The 25,197-nt window shown below is 43.5% G+C and overlaps 1 protein-coding gene across 3 annotated transcripts in view; it reads right to left on the bottom strand.

Annotated features, from left to right (window-relative positions):
• Nucleotides 1-3,095: 3,095 nt before the first annotated feature.
• LOC126544116 (prestin-like) overlaps nucleotides 3,096-25,197 on the bottom strand; it is a 261,205-nt gene continuing 239,103 nt past the window's right edge. For all 3 annotated transcript variants that reach the window (XM_055062457.2, XM_050191342.3, XM_055062458.2), the window contains 19 exons: nucleotides 24,720-24,942; nucleotides 21,783-21,893; nucleotides 19,793-19,962; nucleotides 19,048-19,212; nucleotides 17,576-17,731; nucleotides 16,581-16,663; nucleotides 15,533-15,686; nucleotides 14,475-14,588; nucleotides 14,145-14,222; nucleotides 13,209-13,304; nucleotides 12,639-12,745; nucleotides 11,866-11,935; nucleotides 11,360-11,469; nucleotides 9,619-9,685; nucleotides 8,746-8,931; nucleotides 7,206-7,260; nucleotides 4,934-5,043; nucleotides 3,820-3,908; nucleotides 3,096-3,217 (listed from right to left, as the gene is read on the bottom strand). In XM_055062457.2, the coding sequence (XP_054918432.1) occupies nucleotides 3,208-3,217; nucleotides 3,820-3,908; nucleotides 4,934-5,043; nucleotides 7,206-7,260; nucleotides 8,746-8,931; nucleotides 9,619-9,685; nucleotides 11,360-11,469; nucleotides 11,866-11,935; nucleotides 12,639-12,745; nucleotides 13,209-13,304; nucleotides 14,145-14,222; nucleotides 14,475-14,588; nucleotides 15,533-15,686; nucleotides 16,581-16,663; nucleotides 17,576-17,731; nucleotides 19,048-19,212; nucleotides 19,793-19,962; nucleotides 21,783-21,893; nucleotides 24,720-24,942 (2,154 nt within the window). In that variant the 3' untranslated portion in view covers nucleotides 3,096-3,207. The remainder of the gene's footprint in view (nucleotides 3,218-3,819; nucleotides 3,909-4,933; nucleotides 5,044-7,205; nucleotides 7,261-8,745; nucleotides 8,932-9,618; nucleotides 9,686-11,359; nucleotides 11,470-11,865; nucleotides 11,936-12,638; nucleotides 12,746-13,208; nucleotides 13,305-14,144; nucleotides 14,223-14,474; nucleotides 14,589-15,532; nucleotides 15,687-16,580; nucleotides 16,664-17,575; nucleotides 17,732-19,047; nucleotides 19,213-19,792; nucleotides 19,963-21,782; nucleotides 21,894-24,719; nucleotides 24,943-25,197) is intronic.

The raw sequence follows: 25,197 nt of genomic DNA, 5'->3' as shown, positions 1-25,197 counted from the left end.
ATGGCATAAACGGAGAAACTCCTCAAGCTCGGCGTCCACAATATGCGGGAAGAGTTTGTCGAGGCTCATCAAATCAGCCAACCAGAGAGGCTCAAGCTCACACCCACCGGACGTGCAGTTTTGCGCTACCTCAACTACGGTGAAAGCTACATTGCACACGCAGGCCAGCAAGCAAGAATTCTACTTGCAGTCCTGGACTATATCAGCGTTGCAAGTATGCCGCGCAATATGCATCCAACTTACCATAAGGACCGTCGGCAAAGCAGCATCCGCGCACTCAGCAAGAAATACGGGAGAGACTCTGATACGAGGTACACCGATGCTGCCCGGTATATTAAACGAAACACCTTTGCCCTAAGCGTCACGGATCACCAAGGCAAAGAACTCGCAGCTGTCACCATCCGAGCAACAGCCGCCGAGGCTGCAGAGGACTGCTCTGGCAATAACTTGCCCTGAAGTAGCAGTAATCCTTACAGATGCCCAAGCAACAGCTCCCAACTATCAAAAAGGACGCATATCAGAAACCGCACTAAAGATACTTAGAAAGCACATCGCACAAGCCGGCTCCCCGACACCCGAATCAACTGGGTTCCAGGCCATCAGGGCATAATAGTAAATGAGGCGGCACATGCCGCTGCCCACGAGCATACCAGCTGGGCTTTCCTGCCATCCCACACCAGGCCGGCCACCAACGTTGATCGCATCGCCCTAAGTGTACTCCGAACTTCTGCAACACCACCGACTCAGCAGAAGAACGTACCCTTCACCACACAAGAATCTGAGCGAAGAGGAAGAGGTGTTCTCCGCGTCCTAGAGACAAACACCTACGTGCACGGAATAATCATACACACATTATATCTTACGCAGTACTCGTACAGATGCACCCATTGCGACGTCCCAGACATCGTGCAACACATGGTCCAGGATTGTCCACTGCGTGACACACCCGCAGACCCCACCTCGCAAGCTCCACAAGATGACGCCAAAGAAGGACGCCCCACAGGAGCACCGAAAGAGTGCCCCAACTCGCCGCAGATCCATACCACAACTGAAACGTGGGAGGTCAAGCTTTCCTCTGATGAGCTGGGCGACCAACAGAGTCTCGTCGCCCGGGCCAAGGAGGCAGCCCAAACCAGAGGGTTCTTGGAATAAGGAATCCTCCCACCTAGGGTGAACCGGGTCCTGACTCGCATTACCGTTTCAGAAAATAAAAATTTAGTTCTCTCTCTCTCTCAGATGATGCAACCTGGGTGAGCTTTGTACGAGCACTACAGCTTCTTGCCTGGTGCCTCAACTTTGGACGAACAGACAAAAATCCCAGTACGAGCTTTTATATAGAGCAAAATAAACATTTTCTCATTTCACAAGGCGTTAATATCACGTGGCACAAATTTGATGGAGGTGACCGTGTACCTCTTATTTCCGAAGCCTTCCCCATTCATAATAGCGGCGAAACCCGTGGAAGCCTCCCCTCCATTTCTCTCCTTCCGAAGGAGATAGCCTTCCTATCACCTTGATTGCAATTTATTGCCCCTGCGCATTCTGAATTTTCTGTTGCTTTTGTGCTTTGAGATAGCGGTAGGGTATATATATATGCTGACTGAAAGAACAAAGATACTTGGTTGCTGGTCATCGCTGTGGTCTGTGCCCCTCTCTTAGTCATTTTGTTTAGCGCTGTTTTCTGCTTGTAAAGATCGTTCGCAATAGTTTTGACTAAATAAAACAATTCCGGACCAAGACCGGCGCGCCAAGACCGTGCGCCGATCAGCGCAGCTGGCGTAACGATTCCCAACTAGTGTGCAAAACGCGCGCCCAAAACCGAAATCGGAAGTGTGGTTCAGGTATTAATGCCGGAGGTTTGGTGCGCTACAGTCGATTCGGTCGCTAGGCTCTATGGCAGTGTTTTCATTTCTCTATACTTAAGTTGTGTCACAACAAACAAGGTGATCTCATTGATAAGGTAATATTTATTGAAAGGCTTTTTTATTTGTGAACCTAAAGAGTTTGCCCTTTAAAATATTAAGTTTCATGTTCCAGTTGGTCGCGCCACGACAGAACAGAGTTAAGGTCATCCTGCAAAGACTCGTAATCAGTTTCGCAGCCAACATCACGATAGATGCGGCAACTACCAGCGTAAAGTCTGTCTCGGCTAGAAACAGTTTCAGCCAGATCATTGATGAATACCAATAAAAGCTGCGGGCCAGAACCAGATCCCTGCGGAACGCCAGAGAATACATTCACGTAAGTCGGCGACACGCCATCGAGAACCACTCACTGTCGTTGTTTTGGGGAGAAAATGTTGTTACTGTTAGGATGTCTATGCTGTACATAACACGCGTAAGTTTGTCTGTGTACGTTTGCTACGCTGCTCTAAAGGTTTTTGTATTGAAGAACAAGCATTGCGGAAAGGGAAATCCCGGGAAGAAAGATGTAAACAAGAGAAGCCTAAAAGAAAATGTAGCTTTCAATGAAGGTCATTGTAAACATGCGTGTGTGTATTACTTTATTATTAGTATTACTTTAGTATTACTAGAATTACTTTTTCCTGTACACAAATTCAATCGCATCAATAAACTGAAACTGAAGCTAACACAGCATGTACTTCCCACAGCTTGTAGTGCGAGTTGACAACTTTATTGGCGGCAAAAGCTGCTCTTACGTTTGCCGTCTCACTTTGGCCAATTAAAAAATAATGCGACCACATGTGATAGTACGGGTAGTGACAAATGGGAAAATTTGTTCGGTGCAAGCCGATGAGGTAAAAGCAAGTTCATCAGCCATGTTAGGTGTCCCTGTCCTTGGAGTTGCCTGTTAATTTGGCCTCCGTCATTGATCGGCTTGCTTTCTGGTTGGTTCATAAGGCAGAAGGACCGCCTCAGAAAGTCGTTAGTTCCATGTTTCATCGCCGAGCCGGGAATAATTTTTCTTTAACTGCAAAGCTCTCTTTCTGAACAACCAGTACGAGTTTCCTTCCTAGTATCTTGGTACACATGCGTGGAGGAAGTATTTTTCTTCCATTGATAGTGGAATACGTAGCAGAGGCATTGACAGGAAGTTCTTTTTGCAGTATGAAAGAATGAACACAGAGACTGATGTCATTTATGAATAAATACTAAAAACATGTACGATGTTTATTACAAATATTTACAAAAGTGCAAAAGCGAGATGTGACGTCACGACAGCGGCTTGTAAACGGCGGAATCTCTCTCAAAGAAATCTGAAATAAAAATGAAATAATTACTTCAGAGTATTTGTTAAACACTCACATTAAAAAAACTCCACACGTATTTTAACATATGTTGAATGAAGTCAAGAAAATTGCTCTAAATGCTCATTTTACAAGTATACACAATTGAGTACTGGTAATTATCATCTGAGGGGGCAATGCTAGCAGTCTGACAAACATGTCAGACCACTAAATGCAGTATTCTGTAAGGGTTAGTAGCTCTGGTAAGACAACTCTCTCTTCTAAATGGCAGAACTTATTACACCAGTCCAAAATTTTAATTACTACCTAATTTATCGTTTACAGGAACTTGACAACTTTCCCGGTCACTACTGAATTTCTCATGTAGCACGGTGAAGTATATGGCGCTATTCTCAAGTTTACCCACGTAAATGGCCGATGGCTGCGATAGAATAACTACCGATTACAAAATATAACTTCTCATATTTTAGTCTACGCTGGTGGAAATTGTACAAATTAGGTAGCTTTTTAATAATACGCATGTGTATTTTATATAGCTTGATTCAAGAAACATTTTCTGTATTTAGCTAAATGCACCCTTCATTAGTTCATGAGCTAACATGAGGACTTACTCAGATGCTTCTGGATGAGAGTCTTCAGATTCCTCTTCTGGTTCTGGTTCGATGATGGAGGGTGGTGGCTCCGGAATGGCTCCAATGAACTGAAAGTATTACAAAATACACAAAATGTAAATCTTCCGGCATCGAATGCAATTCTTCACTTGTGCAGTGCCTCAGAAGAGGATACACTGCCCACTTATAATGCAGTGAGTGAACTTGTAAGTTTTGTTTATTCTAGCTCCATAGCACTCAACTCGCTGACGGAATGAAGTCGCATTATAAACCGCAGTGTTGTCAGTACATAGAAAAAGACACTATGGTAGCATGCCAATCAGTTAGTCAATGATCTTGCTATTTACAAGGTTTTTTTTCTTTCTCAAGAGAAGTGAAAGTAGGCTTGTTGACTTTGTTTCGTAGTGCTAAAGATCTACCAAAGGTCTTGATGTCATCTGATTAACATGTTCGAAGCCGTTTCACAATCTCTCTCAGACTAAACAACATGCCTGAATATTAAGGTGGGAAAACTACTTATAAGTGTTTTGGAGTTTAAATTAATAAAAGCGTGATTTTTATTCCTGCAAAGTGGACTTTTATTTTCAATTATTCATTATATCACGCTTGTTTATGAAGAGGCACAAACGTGACAATCAAGATACCTCAAATGCATGTGCTAAAATTCTGTAATTATACAGTCAGATTTGAAATGACAGTGACCATTTCCATTTCTCCTCCTTATCCCGTCTGCCTCAGCATGTGGACAGCAACAGAAAGGGAATTCTATGTTTACAAGCTTTGTAAGGACGCAAATGCTGCACAGTTTCATGTATAAATTAAGCTTGACGCCATAGCTGACATTCTGGATCATATGTTCAACATGACTGAGTCATCTCCCTTGATGTTTAAGCCGTTCCGAAGGGAGGGGCACGAGAGGTCATTATGCTTGAAGATGTGGTATCATAAATATGCCTTTTAGTGAAGTGCTTCTTTCAACGTTGTTATTTGTTCCTGATTAGATTGTTGTTTAATGGTTGAAAATGTTACAATTCCGCGTTTTTTCTCCTACCGTAGACAAAAGCGAAGTTGGGACATTGTTTCAGAGCACCGTATATGACATGGGTGTTCATACCTTGTTCGGATGTTGTGCTGCCTGAACAGCGTCGAAGACGGATGGGAAGAAAGCGTCTGAGCCGAGGAATTCCACTGCATCCGCCTTGCGCAGGAAGTCGAAGACATTGTCTGCAGAGGAAAACAAAGTGCGCGACGGTTTCAACCAAAGAGAACGGCTAGAAAGCTTGGAATGACCAAACAGCTGTTTATGCGACACCATATGCACATACGACGTTTCCACTTAAAGTGGACGACAAGGCTATTGCATGACGCAAAGGCGCATGACATGTAGTGTGGTTTACTAGTAAAGGTAAGATACACTTATTCAATCCAAAGTACATTCAACGTTTCGACGACTTCACATAAAAACCGCTCAATGTGAAGGCTTAACAAAAGTGGGTAAGCACAATCAGGCAATGCTTTATATCAAATGTAAGCTGCAAATAACGCTGCAATAATAGTTCCGTGTTCATTATAACAGTGGACTACAGTGTACATACGCGGGTTCGAGCCCGTCTATGATTACACAGCACTTGTGAGACCAAGTATATGAGCACACCAGAGGCCATCTTTAGACTCTTAGCATCTTTACCTTTTAGGCCCTACCATGGCTGCGTTATCGGTCTGGGAAATAATATAAATTCTCATTTATGAAGTAAAGTTCTGATTCTAGGTGCTCAACTTTGACTATGTTGGTGTGACTCGGTTTTCCTTCCCTCTAAAGTATAGCGCGACAAGAGTAAATGTCGCCTGCGGTTGCGTTTGACTACAACAGTCGTCAGTTTTATTCAAAGGCCTTCTACTGGTTTTAGAGCTTTGTGCCTACACCTTCTCAACTGCTCAACATCGAGGCATACCTCCAAGACTGTATGGTCACTCAACAAGCTGTCAACAAAGCCGCGGCCGATTCGGAAAATTCGTGATCCATATATCGTCCAAAAAAAGAGAACATAGAGAAACAAGGAAAGGGAGGGTCACCATTAGGCTTTTCGAGCTTCGAGACAACACGAATTGCTAGATAGAGTGAACGTAATAATAAGACATTTCCTTGCCTATTATGTAAAACAGAGACCATCATCGAAAACTACACGCAACTGTCAAAACTCATGCTCGAGCCAACCCCCTTGGCCTCAGCGTAGGAGGGATGCTTCAGTCCTTTCACCATTGCAGGGATTAATTTATCCTTTTAGTGATTGGCACGCTTTGATTGAAGTGTATGCTTGAAAGAACATCCTCATTAGCGTAGCGTGGAATAAAGTTGTGCCTGGGTTTTGTACCTTTCTATGGTTAACGAACACATTTTGTTTATAAAATATTTTTGGTATGCGCGTTTGTACAAAATAAATATAACTTCCCTGTACTCACACCTCGTTCTCAACTTTTCGCAAGGGGGTGTGACTCCGTGCGTTACTAAAAATCAGCGCTAAAACTCAGGATTGCAAAGGAGCTCGTTAAAACTGGAAATTTGGTAGTTGGTTTACAGTAAGCATGATGGAAGCGCCACCTTGTATGTGTCCCTTTTCGGTTCTAGTGCGCAGTTTGGTCGCCTTACTTCCGACAAGCTAAGGAACTGGCAAATAGTGACGGGCCTACATATACGTATAACATCTACAATACTGCGGTATTGATTCACGGGTTGGCTTTTACATTTTATGCGTTTAATCGCTTAAAATCCGGCTGGCAGTTACAATGTCGCAGCCATAGTACACCCCCTCTCCCATCGCCTTCCTCACAATTTCTTTATTATGGCAATGTGAAACACAAATAAAACTTTTTGTATTCGCATGAGATGCCGCAAGGCATGATGTTGGATTGAAACCACATATAAGTATGGCAGCCAGTCTCATGTAGATTGTGTAGTTACTTCAACAGCGACTTATGAAATGTATTGTGCAGCTTTCACGCCATCGTTCATATTCTGCAGGTTGGGTACACCTAAATTTACATGTAAAAGGGCAATTTCGCACACAGTCTTTGTTCCACGGCACGTCAAAAGTAGGTAATTAACGCACGCTTCCTCCTTTTCGCGCAATGTCTTTGTAAAAAGATTGCCAATTGAGCTGCAAAAATTTGTTATATGTTTATATATATATATATATATTCCCCTGTTTTCACCTCCAGTGTAGGTAGCCCGGCGCACGTTCGTCTGGTTGACCTCCCCACCTTTCCTACCCTTGTTTTCTCTCTGTCGGTTGCTATTTTTGTGCCCTTATGTCCGAGAAATATTTTTTATGTGCCAGAAGAGTCCATTATAGACGAGCTAATGAACACAGCATGATAAACGCGCTTACCAGAGCACGCAGCAATGAAGAGCTTGACATCAACGGAGTCGTAATCTCTTTTAAGCTGAAAAGAAAAAAAGAAAAGGGAGCGTAAGTCACAATAAGGTAGCAGTCTCATTTTCGCTGCATATATATGTATCGAACATACTTGCAGGCAAAATATCCACTTATGCTAATGTTCTGAAATCGACTTCTTCCTGGTTACAACATCAGCAGTTCTATGTACACAAAAGATAGTTTCTCTGAATAGTCAACCATACTGAATTTTCTATACACGTTTTCTTGACTTTCTTATATGCAGGCTGTGTCAGAAATTGGGAAGCGAAAAGTTGTAATAACTTTTTATGTGCATATGGACCCACTTTTCAACAAAGCTGTAAAGGTCATTCTGCAAGAGATCTATCTATGGTCTGCGCATCTCGCTTGGTTCATCGTCCTGCCTTTTTCCTGATCTTTCGTATATAGTATCTTTATTTTTTGCATAAAACGCAGTACAATTATCTTTCTGTTACTTAGTTTCCCGTAACTACAACCATTCCCAGAGCAGGACGTCTACGAAAGATTCTTTACAGCTTGCATCTACCGCCTGTCTTCGCGAATATGCTTGTCTGCCTTTCTTACACAAGATCTACTCGAAGCTGATCCTGCACGACGATGTTACCCTCAGTGCATCATACATTTCACCACCTTTCGATCATACACAAAACGTAGAAGCGTTGCCATGCCAAACGAAAACACATTCTCAATCATTTACTCCACGATCTCCCCATGACATCAACCAGCTTTCCGGATCACTGACGTCGGCTCTTGCTCACCACGGTTTGCGTTATCGGACATAGGCCGGATTGGTGGATAACAAAAAAAAAAGACTATCAGTGTCCTTGTTTGTTACAACTTGTTAGTCGTTATTATTTATCACATTACTCATTCTTGCCTTTATATTGACCCGCAATCGGGACGTAATCGCAATGGCGTGGTGCTGCCAAACCTGAAGGTGCGGGAGCATGTCCCGATCGCGACGCCCGCATCTTGATGGGGGCGCAAGCAAAAAAAAAAAAAAAAAACAGACATCCCTGTATCTTGCATAGGGTGTACGTTAAGTAACCCCATGTGGTCAAAAACCCTACCTCTTTACCATATTGCGATTCTAGGACGTAAAATTTCAGAATTTAACTTCTGCCTATGTATTGCTCTATCTGTGTATTGATGAGCAGAACTCGTCAAAGCATCCGATTATTGCTTGCAGGTATTTACGACTCCCCTCTTTAATATATCTGGAGCAGTGGCTTCAACTGGGCTGGTTGGTACATATAATAACTTGATGATAGCAGCGCTGAAAAACTGGACAGTGACACGATGATCGTGAATTCAACTTGATCTTTCAGCGCCAAGTTTGTCTCCTATCGCCATCGTCTCGTCTTTAGCGCTGTGACGCCAAAATACCGCTGTCACTCAGGGTAGCAAAAACTAACAAATAGCTTAATTCAGTATTGATGCTTCCCCGCTGAAGACTCGCAGTTCTTTCTTTTTTCTTATTTTATTTCCTCACCGATTTGAGAAGGGCGATGCTCGATCCATCCATGAAGGAGACGCGCGAGAAGTCGAGGATGATGTGGGTGGGCAGAGCGAGCATCTCGGTGACGCAGCTGTTGCTCGACTTCAACGAGCAGAGGTCCGCGGCCACGCTGCAGTTCAGCGAGGCGTTCTTGGACTCGGCGCCCAGCATCGGTGAGTCCTGCATCGAGAACACGCGCACAGAGACCGCCACAACATTAACAAATCTGAGCAGTTGAATGAAAAAAAAAAGAACAACGCAGTTGCGTTCCGTAAGATGAGACTTGGACATTTGTTTCAGATGTTACGTTCCACGAAAGTACAGTGATGGCGAGGACCAAGAAAAAGACCGCGCGAAGGGGCGTGGCAAGCTAGAGATGCAAATTTTTGCTGTTCACACTGGCTGAACTGTGCTGACAGTGTCTTCTAAACGGTCAAGTCTCGTTCAAAACGGGGGATCTTTAATTTGACATCATATTTTTTTTTCTCAGGAAACGTGCAAGAAGCGATGTTACAAGATGCGGCTGGATACCAGAACGTAGTCCAATTCCGTTTCACATTTCCCTAGCATATATTTATGTCTTACTGTCATGCTAGGCGCACACAAAGGCGTCCAATATATTTTGTAATGCAGATAGTTCACGGAGAAGAGGTGGACTGGGAGTGTGACAGAGCTATGCCAGCCTTCCTGGAGTCGACCCGCCTGAAACCCACGTCTCAGACGCAGCGCTTCGGTAGATGTACATTTGCGGGAAGAATTCCCCTTGCCTGTCTTATGCGTCAGTCAATCGCTTGACAATTTCATTTTTGAAAAGGCTGCCACATTTGTGACAAAGTCGTTGACAATAAACGTGCTACAGAATCTCACCTTGACTAGGTTGGCGAGGTTGCATGTGGATCCCTTTTGGGCTCGTTTCCGGGCTTTCAAAATGTCCCTGATGAGAGAAAAACGCCAAGTGTCACAGCATTTCCACTTACTGGAATACTATTATGAACGCGGCTGCGAGAAGAAAAATATTTTAGGATATAAAACAAAGTCACAGCAGTGAAAAGTATGTGATACGTGGTACCTGGCGCTGTCGTTTCTCAATATATATTTTATTTAGTTTTACTGCTGAACTGCTATATATAACTTTAACTCCTTATGAAACCAAGATAGTAAAATATACACAGAACACAGGCCACCTGGTGCCCGGAGTTCTTGCTTGATATGTTTCATTCAGTTTTATTTCGGAACTCCACTTGCCAGTATACGTTTAACTCTTAAGAGGAAGCTTTAGCTCGGGTGCTCCTATCTAAATACATGTAAAAGGAGAATTCGTTTTTCTCGGCAACCATTGCACCAAGTTTGACGGGGTTTGCTGCATTTAAAAGAAAAGTTTAAAATCTAGTGACTGTTGGTTTCGAATTTTCGATTTAGGTTGCCAAATTTTTATAAAAATTTGGCAAAAATCGCAAATTTTCAGAAAACGAAACTATGAAGTTTACAACTCCGTAACTCAGCAAGAAAAAAATGATATCGCAATTCTGTGAATTGTACCTGATAGCACATCTAAAGCGGACAAAATTTATATGTTACACATGAACCTCAAAAAATGGAGTAATGTGTAATTACAACTTTTGCAGAACCTTCGTAAGCAACGTAACTAATTCACGTAAGATGTAAACTGACATATCAAATTTGTCCGCTTTGAATGGTCTAATGGATGCCGTTTACAGAATCGCGATATCTGTTCTTGATGCAGAGCTATTAGCTTGTAAACTTCGTGCTTCTATTTTTTTCAAACGTCTCTATTTTTGAAAATTCTTTTAACAAAATTCACGCCCTAAATCAAAATTCCGCTTCAAACAGTCACTAGAATTTAACTTTCTCTCTCAAATGCAACAAATTTCATTAAAATCGGTCCAGGGGTTATCTCAGAAAAACGTTTTTGCGTTTTTACATGTATTTGAATAGGCCGCGTCGGAGTTGGGCCCGAGCTAAAGCTTCCTCTTAATAAACGCCAAGTGACTTTCTTATGACTTAGCCTAATGAGCTTTTCTAACGCTTTCAAATGATTCTGAAGTGCATGATATTTCTAATAATACCTATGAATTTCCATTACTGGATAAAAAATAGCACCATAATGCCCGATTGGTAGTCATGATAGAGTTTACGCGAGGAGAGGTTTTTGTCGGGCAAGTTTATGTAAAGACGGTAAATCAATATTGTTTTTCATTTGTAAGTCAGTGACATGCCGGCATTGCTTTCTTGTCGCGTTCCTTGTTTTAGGAATTATTCATACATACAATGTCTTATTTAAAATGTCCATAATTTTTCTGGATGCCAGAAAGAGCGTCCTTCGGTTAGTTAGGTAGAGTGGAAGATTTTTCTCCAGTTTTTATTTTGACAGCAACCGGAGCCAGTATCTCCTCCTCAACAAAAACTAGACTGAAGCAATCAGTATATTAGATACGCTCAAGAACTATTTACCGAAAATATTGCTGAAAACATTTAATACGACGAAGACAACTGATTGCAAGGACTACAAAGCTTAAACCCAATGGCGATTCTTAGGTACAGCTTCACATGATTGCTACTCAGAATAAGTACGTTACGTTCTTCTTACCTGACAGTGAAGCCGATTTTCTTGTTGAGTTGTTCCTTGAAGTATTCCGTGTTGGCAAAATGAACAGGTCCGCCGAAATGGAAGATTTTGATCTTCGGAACCTCGTCGACCTGCATATGACACGAAAGTTTTAGACATCGAATGCAGCAAATTTCCATCGAACATTCCAACCACTATGAAAATAATGCAGCAGTGTATTAATTCGAATTTTGTGGCACTAAATTCTGAGATATTCTGTGAGCGACATCGCACATCGATGATTCAGGACTGCGCAAAAGTATGTGTCCTTTGGAGTCAGAGCCTAAGAACAAAGAAAGCGCAGACCCTTTGAAGTAAATTACTCATAGATGAAACACAGCTCCAGCGCTATCTATGATTGCATGTTATTTTAAGATTCTCTTAAACTACAGAAAAATGTTTGCGAAGATTGGCGCGCTGTACATCATTTCCTATGTGTACCCCTTTCTGTCGCTACTCAATCTACAATTACGTCAATAAAGTCTTACCATTTGGTACTTCTTGATGGGCACGAAGAACTCGGTGTCAGCCACGGAACCAAGCAAGAAAGTCTTTGGCCTGTTGGAAAGAACGATAATTTCCACCTATAGCAAAACACTGCTGCTGAAGTCAGTTGCGTCAAGCTTTGGTGTGACGAGGTAAATGAGCAACTGGATTACCATAAGCAACTATTATGCAGTTTTTATCTTTAGTATTGTCTGACGCCATAGCCAATTCGACAAACATGTCGCAAGAACCTTCGTTTTACGGATTGAGGTTTTCGTTCTCGTGTAATTACAAGTAGGTAAACACTGCATTCCTACGCAGAGGGAACGATATAGGGGAAACCCGGAATAAACTATGCAGACCAAAAAATGTTCGTTACTCCATTCTGTACTTTCGAAGAATAATGATCGCTAGGCAGAACAAGAAGGCCGCAAAATAACGAACTAAACAGAGGCGATTGGCCTCTTTAGTAAGTCCTACCTCGGTCCTTGTCTCCTAGTTTGTGTACACTGATTTTCATCTGTACACTATAAATCGTTTGGGCCAACAATCTTTCTTTCATGAATGTCAACCCCGGGGTGTTTCGAGATATGTTCGTTATCTAAAATCGAACTGCGCACCTCCCGTACGATGACCTTCCAAGAATTCGGTGCCAGGTGCATCATTACAAACAGGTGAAGGTGCTTACGCTGTGCTTCAGCTAAATACGGTGAAGGAAGCATTGCGACAAAGCAACTTTGCAGCATCAACCCCGAAGTGATTCTGAAACGCTCACCTCTGGATCTTGTAGATGAGAGTGAGCAGAGAGAAGCCAACGCCAATGGCGAGTCCAGTGATGACGTCGAAGATGACGGTGGCACCGAACGAGACCATCCACACTTGCTGTAAGATGCAAGGGGGAAACATTAATTGCTAAAATTGTGTTTCACATCTAATTTCATACATTTTTCCATCTGCATAATGATTGCTGCTTAGAGTTGCTGCTAATAAATCCAATCGGTGGAACAAAGAAACTCACTGTAACTAACGTTTCAACAAACGGATTTCTTGCAACTTTGGTTCCAGTGATACTCTTTGTTCTACCACTGTCGATCACTTGAAACCCCTATCCTGTTGTTAGCTTTTTGTCTTGTTTGGACTCGTTTACAACCATTTGACGCTATAGAATCTGTACATTTGCAAGAATCAAATGATTTTATGGTTTTGCATGCACCGATCTCGAAATTTCTTGCAAATATTTGAATTGGAGCAATTCTTTCAGGACCAAGACATTTATTTCATGCTTTGCATATTTTCTCTTGCGGTCAAATGGGTACACTGCAAAAGCACCGAGGCGGGCACTTACTCCGTCGATCTTCGAAATATCCCAGTAGCGTTTAAAGTCTTGCACTTGCATAACAATTTTCTTCAGCGATGTTACGATGATTGCCGCCAAGACGCACTGAAACGAAATAAACAAAAAGTTTGTTACATATCGTTGCATCTGAAGCCTTGTCAGTAGATCCTACTGACAGAGGTTTAGGAAGAGAAAAGAAGATCACCAGGGCTTTAGGACGTGTTAAGCGCGCGCAATTACAACACACGAGAAAAGCCGGTGAATTATCACGAAGACACGTTGAGCAACACTAGTCATGGCAGGCTGAGTGACCTGACGTTGTTTCTCTTGAATTAGGTCTAAGCAATTTTCATACAATGCACCCGGATGTTGTTAGCACAATGAAATTTGTGAGGTTGGTCGCAGCGTGAAGTAGCTACGTTAAACTACGGGTATTTGGCATATTGGCAATATGCGAACAGATTAAAACAGTGTATGTTGCTCGTTATTATAGTTGATTTCATTTAATGTTTCAATAGGAAGGTTCATTGCCACACATTCATGTGCCGGTTAGAGATGCTGCTGTGGAGGTGCTCTATAAACCTTTATCGCCTAATGTTTCTAATGTGTATTGGTTGAATCTGTTAAGAGCATTTTGCACTCCCCGCCCCACCGAAATGTGCCTAATGCCGCCTCAAGTCGATCCAGAAACCTCATAATCACTCTCATGTTGAGTTTTCAATTCTTCATGAGATCCGGCTGACACCTCCGTGCATGCTATGCAAGCAACAAAGGTAGATTTTTTTTGGCTTCGTTGTTCTTGATTATTAATACATGTTAGCCCGGAGAAATGCGCCACCGAAGGGACCGTTATCCCATAAATGTTAAAACTAAATTTCAACAAACGAAACATGTCAAGTGACGGCGAAAATGAAGAAATCTTGAAATTCATCGCAAAATACTCACTATGGGTAGCTCCTCCAAGTAATGACCCAGGAAGAGAACCATAAGGACAATGATGGCGATGTTCACTACACTCACAATCTGTTTGAGGACGAGATAAAATGGCGAGACAATTACTTAAACATGCTTTCTTCTACAAACAGCGCAAATTACAATGTAAGAGACCAGAAATATAAAATATGAATCATTCACGCAATAGCTGGTCGCTTCAGTTCAAAATAAGATCGGCGCTTTTGTTGATGATATAACAGGAAGTGCAGGAAGCATAATTTTAATTTTCTTCCTCGGTGCGAGACCCATACGCGAAGCAAGATTGAAAATCGCTCGGCTCACCTGAGTCTTGCCACCAGCGCCCTCTTGTACGGCACTGCGAGGTACGGATGCGGCGATTGGGAAGCAGGAGAAGAACGATGAGAACACGTGACTCGCTCCAAGGGCGAGGAACTCCTGTTTCGGGAGCAAAAGAAACCATGAGAAGTGTGTATGTCATCTTCATTTAAGACTACTGACAAATGCACAAAACATACTTGGATGCCGAGTTAGGGCGATATTGAAGACAACACGCCAGTTATTTGAGAGTTTGAGCATATTATACGCGACTTCATAAGCACACTTTAAATTACGACATGAAGGTATATTACGTGTTTGCACTGGTTAGTGGAGTGAGAGTTTGAGCATATTATACGCGACTTCATAAGCATACTTTCAATTACGATATCAAGGTATACTACGTGTTTGCACTGGTTAGTGGAGCCTCATGTCTGAAGCCTCTCGTGGGTCACATGTGCCAACTAGATGTGAGCTTAGCTTGCGTTTTATTTGTGAAAGCAATCCAGTGAGCATTCACAACGGCGAATCTTGGATGTCATGTGGCCGTGTTTGTCACAATGCGACGGTCGTGAAAGGTCCGATTGTTAGTCTGTGTGAGTGTATCACTGATAAATTGATCTGTGTTACGCCTGACTTTGAAAAAAAAAAATATTTTATATCTCAATAAACGAGAAGCGAGTGTGCATTCAGAAATATGAAATAAAATAAATTGTTTTATTCGGAATGCACCGGTGAGATAAAACAAAAATGTAAAAAACACTATCGTAACATTAGACTCATGGGTGACTTGTGGTTAATATACGTGGCTAAATTGAGAAATGTCTACGCTAGGCTGAGCATGGGCTGATGACCGAGTAATGAGGTTTACAAAAGAGCGATTCTTGCCAAAATAAAAGAAAGAGAAATAAGCTACTATATCGACAATGAATATTTGCAAAAATACAGATACATAGCGACAAAAGGGTGCGTAGATATCCACAAGTTGTTGCCGTAAGAAGCTCTGAGCACAGACTGCCGGGCGTGCTTCTTTTTAAGAAATCAACCTCCAAGTTAGCACGCACCTGATTAGCATCAACAGTATAGCCGTGCTTCTGACCAAAGATTCTCCCCAGCGAGAGAGTGATGGCGAAGCTGACGATGGCCAAAGCAAAGGACTCGGGTAGGATGCTTGCGATGAGGTGCGTGTTGAAGCTGGGAAGTGTGGGCTCGGGCAACCTGCGAAACAACGAGCGCGACATTGCGATAACTCGAAACATGTAACGACGAATCGTAAGGGCTTCTTATGTTCCCACGTGTGTTAGATTTTTGTCAAGAGAAATAAGCAAGCAGGAGCATGAGTGTTGCGCAGAGCCATTGACATGTCGTTTAACGCCCATGACACTGTCCACGCTACAAATGTTTCGACATTGAGGATGTCCTTCACCTTCAGCAAACTAATTTTCACCAGTGCGTACTCAATATTGGAACGGCTAGGCGTCCTATACTCAGCTGTGGGCATGCGCACCGGGCTTGGTTTGTTTTCGATAAGAACTGCATGTTTGTATAAATAAAATGTGTGGACATTATGGTCATGATGCTTCGTTAGAACAGACCACAGTGCCACCATAGAACCGTCGGAGAACTGATATTCATTATACTTGATGAGTAATCAATGGGAAGTTCGCATACCTTTTTTGGAACAGTTTTCGTTGTACGTTCTGGTGTTAGAAAGGTTGTGTTACCTCTCATTCCTTAAAGCGTATAATTTTTCGGTCAGTTGCATTTGCGAAAATTTTTTCTTGAGCTGAAATACATTTCCCTGCGCTTGTACACAAACACGCGAACCACAAGCATGTCACATACAATAACTTTCTGGGAATACATTTACGTTGTCTAAGTTTGATAAAAAGACAGCTGCTTCTTAAAGTTATCAAGGTGTACATTTTTCCCAGTTACGAACAAATACGTGGGTGATAAAATGCACCAATTGTTCTAGCACTTTCGATATGCGAAAATATGATTGATGCGACTCGAACCTTTGCCTTAACAAAACAGATATATCAGTGTTAAGAGAGTGCATGTGAGGATACACTGATTTTGGAAATTGAAATGACATTGACGACAGCTTACTTTTCAGGAATGGTGCCAACAACTTCGACGCCATAGTTTTCTCTGAGCTTCAGGTAGTGGGATCCAACTGTGAAGAGTACCACCTTAAAAAAGAAAAAAAAAGAAACAAACGCCTCAGGTAACTCCGTTTTTGTATAGTTCAAAGCATGCGCACTAACAAAAGTAAAAAATAAATGACACGCAGGAACCTGTTGCGTACGAGATTGCGTTATAGAAGCTGCTAAGCTCTTGAAAAGTTCATAACGCTGACAGAAATTATCAAAGCAAATAGAATGTTATTCTGATGTGACAAACAAATGTACATAAATGCTTTCCACCGCATATTACGGCGTAACGGCGACATTATGTCAATTAGGAGTAAGAGCGCATCACACTAATTAGTTCAGCCAGAAACCAGTGCAATAGTTTTATGGAGATCAACCAAGCCATATGTCCGCAACAGCATGCGACCTCGCAATATTTTTCTATGCAGGCAGCCCGTGCACAACAGCTGCCATCATACATCGCGCATGTGGGGGGAAAAAGCGCCCATTCGTTGTCATTGCGCACTTTTACCTTGAAGTCAAACTTCGTTTTTGGAGCAGTTCTTTTTTTTGTCCTGCATCCGGCAAAACAAACACGTCGTAACGCCGGAAGTATGCAGGTTGGTCTTTATTTTTTTCGACAGTGAAAAGTGTCTGCTTCTAAAATGAATGGCGTCGTTTGAATTGAAACGGTCAAGCGGTCCCAATAAAAGAAGTTATAGCACGCCCAAAAAACATAATCTATTGAAATGTAAGAACCAATTGAGAGGCCGCGATTGGTCTTTATTCCAGCCCTATTACCAATGCGGCTGCATGAAGAACTTAGAGGCAACGCTTTCGTCTCATTCCTTTCTCGCCTTTTGTACGGTTTGAATCGAAATAAACGTAATAGTAGCACGCGTAAACTTTCGAACACTGTGACCATTATTCGTGATTTTCTATTGAATAGGCCTAACAGCCGCATCTACTTACGACAGTGAGTTCGATGGGTAGCGGGATTCCGAGCCTGCGGATAACGGGAGGATCGAGGAACAGCTTGACCACCATGATGACCACGATAGCGACGAACGCCACGAGTGTCGTCTGCCACGCCACCTCGTGGATATGCTCGAAGAAGGCGTACAACGTCTGGGAGTAATAAACAGCCAAGGTTCAAGATAAACTCCGCACATGATCTCACACTGCACTTTGGTAGCCCATTCTCCGCGTGACAACAAGGCACCGCAGTATCAAACAATGTTTAATTTTAGATATTGACTCAAACGTGCGGTGTTCTCTTCCTCATAAAGAGGCCTCAAGCAAACAGGCAGCGCCGTGTACAGTCGCAAGATGTACGACAGTAAGCAAGGCAGCGCGCGGCGCTCGGTACAGGTAGGTACAGGCAGAGCGCTCTGGCGAGCGGGGCGAACACTCTTGGTAGTTTTGTAGGCTTAGCGGATCGTGCTCGACCGTTGCCAGATGCCATCTGCTGACACACCGTACGCCAATGCGCCAGCGCTTTAGACTGCATGTATTCTCCTGAGCAAAAGTATACGCACCAGACATTAAGCGGGGATTTTCTCCTGCGCCTGCGAATGTGTGTTAAAGATCAGTACTGCTGTCCCAACTTGGCAGTGCGTGCTGTACAGTGGACTAGACAATTTCTTGTTGGGCGTCCGAATTAAGGTGAAATTAGTTGTTTGGTAGCCCAGCCTGTGGTCCATATGCTTTTGCTCACGCGTATACCTGTATTTCCAGGTGCCACACGGCAGCGACAGCAGCAGCGTGAGCGCGATTATAGGGAGTGAGTCCGCTAATTCTATAAACTGGAAGAATGATACGGCTGTACCGCGACAAGCGCTCCCGTGTGTACCATTATAAACCGCGACACGGTACGTGACAACGTAGTTACATGCGGTGCTTGCAGATTACGTATGGCTCTTCCAGAGCTGAGTGAGGCTACGGCAAGGCACCTACGGCAAAGGTAACGATCGAGTGATGCACTCCGCTTATCGGCTGTGTAGCGACCACGCCTGAATGGAGACATCATCCACTCATTAGTGGAAAAACAATGGCCTAGCAGTATTTTCTCCGACACACGCAGGCCGTTCCTCCTTTCTTAATGGCTCACAATACCGATGGCTTTTGCTTGCGGGCACGACTTTTACGGAAAGAGCATCGTTCACCCCAGGAGAAGTGGCACAAAACAAGAAGACACATATGACTAGTAGACAGGATGGGTGCCACAAACGACTTCATGTTATGGCACCTATGGAGCCGTGTATTCTTATGCGCCAGCTTTATCTGCGCCATCTTACAAGATCGACCCGTTCTAATTAGGCCGACAGTTAGCCCCTATACTCAGAGCATCGTTCGTTAGCATGGGGACTGACAAACTCGAAAAGGAGACAGACTGGAAGCGTCCCGTGACACAGATGGAACGAATCTTGACTGCACGAGCTCACCTTGTATATGGTGAACATCCCGCTCATGTGGGGCACGTGGTTCCCGAAGATGGACCCCAGCTGGCTGATGACCACCTGGACGGCCACGCCCGTGGCGAAGCCGTTTACCATCTGCTCCGAGAGGAACACGTTGAGCGTGCCCAGGCTTAGGAAGCCGAACACCAACTGGAAATAAACGTCGGGCAACAGGAAGGAGAAATTGTTAATAAAGCAAAAACTGTGTAACTTTGCATTGGACTGTTAACGGCCAATAGCACCGAAATGACGGGCTGCGTGAAAAGTCGCCTAAAAAATCTTAAAAGAACATCAGCAAATACATTTTTCTGCCGATGGTGTTGATGTATAGGAGACTAAAAAAAATATTGCGTTCCTTCTAATAGGACTGAATGCACGACAAGAAGATCCCAAAATAGATGTCTTATGCGAAAACTCAAAAGAACATCGTCATTGGCGCTTGCCGAAAGTGATGCATTACCAAGAATTCGCAGCGCTTGCGTGTCAAAAAATCGGGCGTGCCGAAAAATTGTGGAGGCGACGTTCTCGGACTTACGTCCTATCCACTAACCTCCAGGCCCACGCGTCAAATGCTTAGCTGATACCTAAGGGACGCTCATTGGAAAATTAGGCAAAAACCAGTCCTGTAGCTTTGCCAAGATTGATTCGATGGTATACACTGTTTATTTGCAACCTTTTTGGCCAGAGTTAAATTGTGTTGCAGTTGGTCTTTTGTGGGCACCTGACTCACCTGTATAATGCCAATGGTGAAGCATAGTGCAGAGGTGACTTGCGTCACTGTGTATTGTCCTGCGTGCGTGCCGTTGTGTATGCCAACCATGGGGTGATGACCACCGGTGTCACCAGAGATGAGTTCTCGAACAATGCCACCCGTCATCATAGACATGATAGCATCGGCACCTACGGATGAGAGCAAAGGGCTTTGCATTTGCTACCACACGTCATCCTTCTTCTAGTTCCCGACCGCAGTGCAATACAAACGAAAGTTTAGATCACAGCATGGAAAACACACAATATTATTTATGATCAAATATAAAAACTTTCCGGATATTTCGAGACAAATACAACTACAGAAAAAAATGAATAAGAGAAACACAGTTAAATTCATCTGGAGCCGAATTTATAAAGCGGTTTTCTTGTGTAGGTGCTTTTTTTCCGTCGGCTGAACACCTTCGCTAATATTATTTCCAGCACCGCGATTGAATGGCACGAACAGTCCTACTGTGTTAGAACATGATTGAGAACACGGGGCCTGATTAGCAGTGCGTGAGAAGAAAAGGCCTCTGTTCTAATCAACATTTCGAACAGCTGGTTGATTTATCTAAGCCAAATCCCGTTGTTGGAATTCATGGCTCCTGGCTAAGACTATTCATGCTAGTTCAGTGTCAATCACTCTAAGTGCCAGTCTTCCGGCGACATATTTGTGTTCTTTGGCATAAGGGATGACCTTGAAAGGCTGACTCGATATCATGCATTAAGAAAATTTGCAGTTCCACCGCAAAGGCGAAGAATCGTTTGCGATAGCAAATTAGTAGATGGCTGACGGAGTAAGGATAGTAGATTTATCGGCCGAATAAACTTGTAAACATTCGCTTACCAACTAAATTATCCATGGTAGAATGCGTAAGCGTGACTCACCGAGGACGCAGAAAGAAGCAGACACATGGAGACAGCGCTGTCTTTGTGTGTCTGCTTCTTTCTACGTCCTTGTTAAGTCACGCTTACACATTCTATCAGGGATTCAAACCAACTAGCCCGTCAACGTGTTTTAACTAAATTAACCAGCACGGTGTCACGCACGCCCAGCAAAACACGAACACAGATCTTTCGATGACAGCGGAAGCTGTCTGTGAAAACTCTGGACCTAGCAATCGCGGCAGCAGCCGCGAGCCACTTCACCTCCGTGCATCTGTCGCTTCAACGCGTGCGAAACGTCGAAAGCACAGCGCATACGAAGCTGTCGGCACTACGGGCACTCTGCAAATATCGCAGATCGCTTTTAACACCAGGGCCGCGCGGGCGGGCACTTTAGCCGCGTTTAAGACCGCTTTCAAGACACACGAGCGCCGGCAACGCGTCCCTATACGGCGTCCGCCAAAGGCGTCTACTACGGCGTCCGCCATTCGCGAGGCCAACGCCGCAGTGGAGGCCGCGGTTGTGTCCGCTCTGTGCCGACCGGCGGGCGAGGAGGATATCGAGGCACCGTAGCAGCCGCTGCAGCAGAACGCCCCTCCTCCCTCGCCTGACCCCCTCTTGCCTCGCGTGCCACAGGAGAGGGCGCGCATCCGGGCCGCGTTCCTCACTCGCGCACGCGAGATTGAACGGCATACGCCGGCTCACCCTCCCATGCTTTCACTCATACGGAACCTCACGGCGACGTCGACGGCGACTGCAGAAATCCGCCTGGAGTGTCCATATAATTGCTAACGCAATCAAAGCGTTACTCCACGGCATGCACGCATCATTAATGTAGATAGGTATGTTTGTGTAAATAGCTTGTCTATAGACGGCCGTAATATAACTATAGCTAAATTTGACAGACTAAATCACCAACGGTACGCCCACCTAAGTAGCTACAATATCAGTATGTATCTTTGTAACGCTTCGGCACGCTTTGACATTTACAAGAACCCCTTCGTGCGGAAACGTAAATATTAATTATATGCATTTCACGGACGAAAAGCTCGGCAAACAGTTAAAGACAAGTGTCAGTTACTCACCGACAGATGCTTGCCTGACAGTACCCATAATGATGTAAATCATCATCGGGAACATCGCGTTGTACAGGGCGAAAACAGGAGGCACGGAGGCGAGAAGTGTGTAACCCAAACCTGCAAAGAGGTGGAGAAGCAAGCACATTAGCACATTTGCCAAGTCATGCGCGATTATTTTACTGGGCAAATGGTAGGAGAAAGATTTCATGCGCTTGCTTGCTGAAGTGCATTGAGTAACATGTTTATGAACATAGCAAAAAAAAAAAAATACCACAGGTGCGTTTCATTATGAAAAATGATGACATTGGCTATATTTACGTGAAGAAAATGCATAACATTGCATATGAGATTATCAAAACTTCTTTTACTTTACCTTTTCTTCCATGTCTTGAAGCGTGAAAAGAAGCAATTGGTTGACTGTAAACATTTGCTTGGCTTCTCAATAATCAATAAAAAATTTAATGTGGTCGCGAGAAATTCTTTCATTTTCCAGAATAACAGAATTCAACCATGTACGAAAGCGAAAGGTTCACAATATCAATAAATCACTGAAGAATATGTCATTCCCAGTGACAAGCAAACAGTTCCGAACATTCCGATAGCACACGTCAATGAAATAAAAGTTTGCTGCATGTAAGTTGCAGATCCCTTATAATTGGAGCGGAATTCATTAACGCTCGTATACAGTGTTTTGGGTGCACTTTAAAGGCGTAGTGACATGATAATTGAAACTTTTCTTTTTTTTTTTACTGTAAATGATGGTCCGGGGCGTCTCAAGCATAGAAAAAGTACTAACAAGCTTGAAAGGGCCCCAAATAATTTAGTGCCGTAGCTTTTCAGCAACCAGTAGCTGTTTGGTTTATACGATATCGTGAAGTCCTGATGCAGAAGGTGGTCACGTGAGAGCGGGACATCGCGACGTTTTGACGCTAGCCTTAGATCTATCGGCACATCTGTGCTGCTACAACGACCCCCCGCAAGGAGTAGCTGCACATAAGACGATGGAGAGAGCCGCAATTAGTGTCAAAACGTCAGAACGTTCTGCTCCGATGTGACCACCTTCTGCGTAATGACGTCACGACACAGTAACTTCTTGGTATACGGGAAGCCGGAAAACTTATAATACATTGTTTACGGAGTTCCGAGGCTGTCTAGTATTTGTGTGCGGTCCAAGACGTTCACGTAAAGCAAAAAAAAAAAAGAGAACAACTGGAATATATTGTGTGAGTTTATACTGATTGAAAAATCCCCAGTTCCTCGAAATTAATTCGGAGCCCGCCACTACGGCGTGCTTGCAAATCAGATCGTGGTTCTGGCAAGTAAAGCCACCGAATTCAATTTAAAATAAAAACCGTTTTTACGAAATCGAAAGTTTTGCTCTAAGTTCAAATATACTGTTTACTTAGCTGGATGTCTGTTTCTTTGAGTCATATAACATTCCAGTGACAAATTATCAACTTATTTCGGCGTTGTTGTGAGAAGGCTTTTCAACCCTGCTTTGAGGCAGCCGTAGGTTAGAAAAGTCATATTATTATTTTTTTATTAATTTAAGGACGCCAAAGAACACCTGTCGACTGCAAGCGTCCACACCTCGGTAGCATATACACACACTAACAATTTCATCGCTGCACTTTCGAAATATGCGTGACGCTCTTATCTACTAAGTTCAACTTTCATTTTCCAATGAAAAGGGTTTGAAATGACAGACGCGTCCGTGGGATATAACATGAGAGCATTTATTGAGAAACACGCCGATGCTGTTCTTGCCGTAGAATATCGCTTGCAAGTTTTTCGGTTGAAGCTTCTTAATTTATTTACAGCTCTGCACAAACATGCCGTTTTCCTGGCAATATGAGCAACACAGTGAGTAACCATGTCGTTTCTCCACAACCGGGAACATTGTTTTCCGGCATAATTGATACTATGAAAACGAATCACAGTAACTTGAGACATTTAAACTGGCGAATGAGAGCACGTGCCGAGGACGCGGCCTGCACAATTTGCGGCAAAACTATTTTTAAAGTTTTTCTATTGCATAATTTTTTTTCTCTTTGTACTCTTCAGTTCAAATGTAAAGTCGGTCGACAAACCATGGAATACCAAACAAGACTGAAAATATGAATGACAAGCTGAGGTGACAGCGTGTATGACATATCGTCCACCGGCAGTGGTCACAGAGGAAGCACTGTATTACAGACCGCAAGATTGGGTGGCATTCTTTGCAAAACATGTGATCTTCCGTCCGTTAAACAGACAAAACGAGAAACCCCGCTTGACGCAACTGTCAACCTGTGCCAGCATAGAAAGTTGACCGAGCGGATTCCTGGAGAGCCGCAGAAATGACGCGACAAGTCCCGCTAAATTGAGCAAAGGATCTGTAAGGCTGTGTCGCGGTTCGGCTATGCGTGGCCAAAAAAGGTGAAATGTTTATCGTTTGCAAACTGCTTCATCAAGTTGACGCGTAATTCTGAAGTCCTGTTTAACAGTGGTCGAACACTGTTGCTCACTTCAAGCCTCCAGATTAGTGGAATCATCTCTCTAGTTTGGACTTAGATCCAGTTTTTACGCGTTGTCTTCTCTTCTCAAACATGATCGGTGGAGTATTCGTTGGTTCTGATATCATGAGAAAGCTTGGTTGGCGTTGCGATGATTTCCTGTGTTGTTACAGGCATCGGCGAATATAGCATATTGTAAAACTATAGGTACAACGCTAAGTGTTCTATAAACATTCATTGATTTTAATGCTTCAATTACTCGCATTGCGTGGCAAAATTTGATGAATTTAAACATCTGCCACAATTCGTCACACCTCATTGGTCCTTTATTAGTGTAAGTATGAAACCTAACAACAGCTAAACTAGCTGTACGCACAGTCCTAACTAAATGCCGTTTGCAAATTGATTGACGCAAAAATGCAACCAGAATGTTGAAGGGAACACTCACTCTGTGGCACTTGAAACATAGCCACGGTGAATCCGGTGACGACATCGGCGAGCAGGTACTCCTTCACGCGATACGTCCGCAGCCATCCGAACACGGGTAGCAACCTCAGCGCCTGATGCTTCAAGTGGCGAGTGTTGCACTGCGACTTGCCGATACGCTTGAGCACGTCGCCCGGCACAGTCTTATGCTTGGGCAGCTGGATGTATGTGTCGTTGAAGCCAGCCTGCGAGCGCAGAAAAAGAAAAAGGAAAGAGAGAGAGAGAGAGAAGTAAACGTGAGTATGAACATATAGTTCAGCCAGATGTGGTTTCCGAGTGTTTTATAAGCTGTTGAACTGCCGTTTATACGGACAGCTTAGAAGCAGCATCTTGGCGACTGTTCTGTCGCCTTTATGGCGAAAACGTTTGAAAAAGAAAAGAAAGAAAATATAGTGCTGGCTCATTTAGGATCGATGCAGACAATTGAGAAAAATTTATGG

This window comes from Dermacentor andersoni, chromosome 10 (assembly GCF_023375885.2).
Source record: "Dermacentor andersoni chromosome 10, qqDerAnde1_hic_scaffold, whole genome shotgun sequence".
Taxonomy (NCBI): domain Eukaryota; kingdom Metazoa; phylum Arthropoda; class Arachnida; order Ixodida; family Ixodidae; genus Dermacentor; species Dermacentor andersoni.
This window is presented reverse-complemented; position numbering and strand designations above follow the sequence as displayed.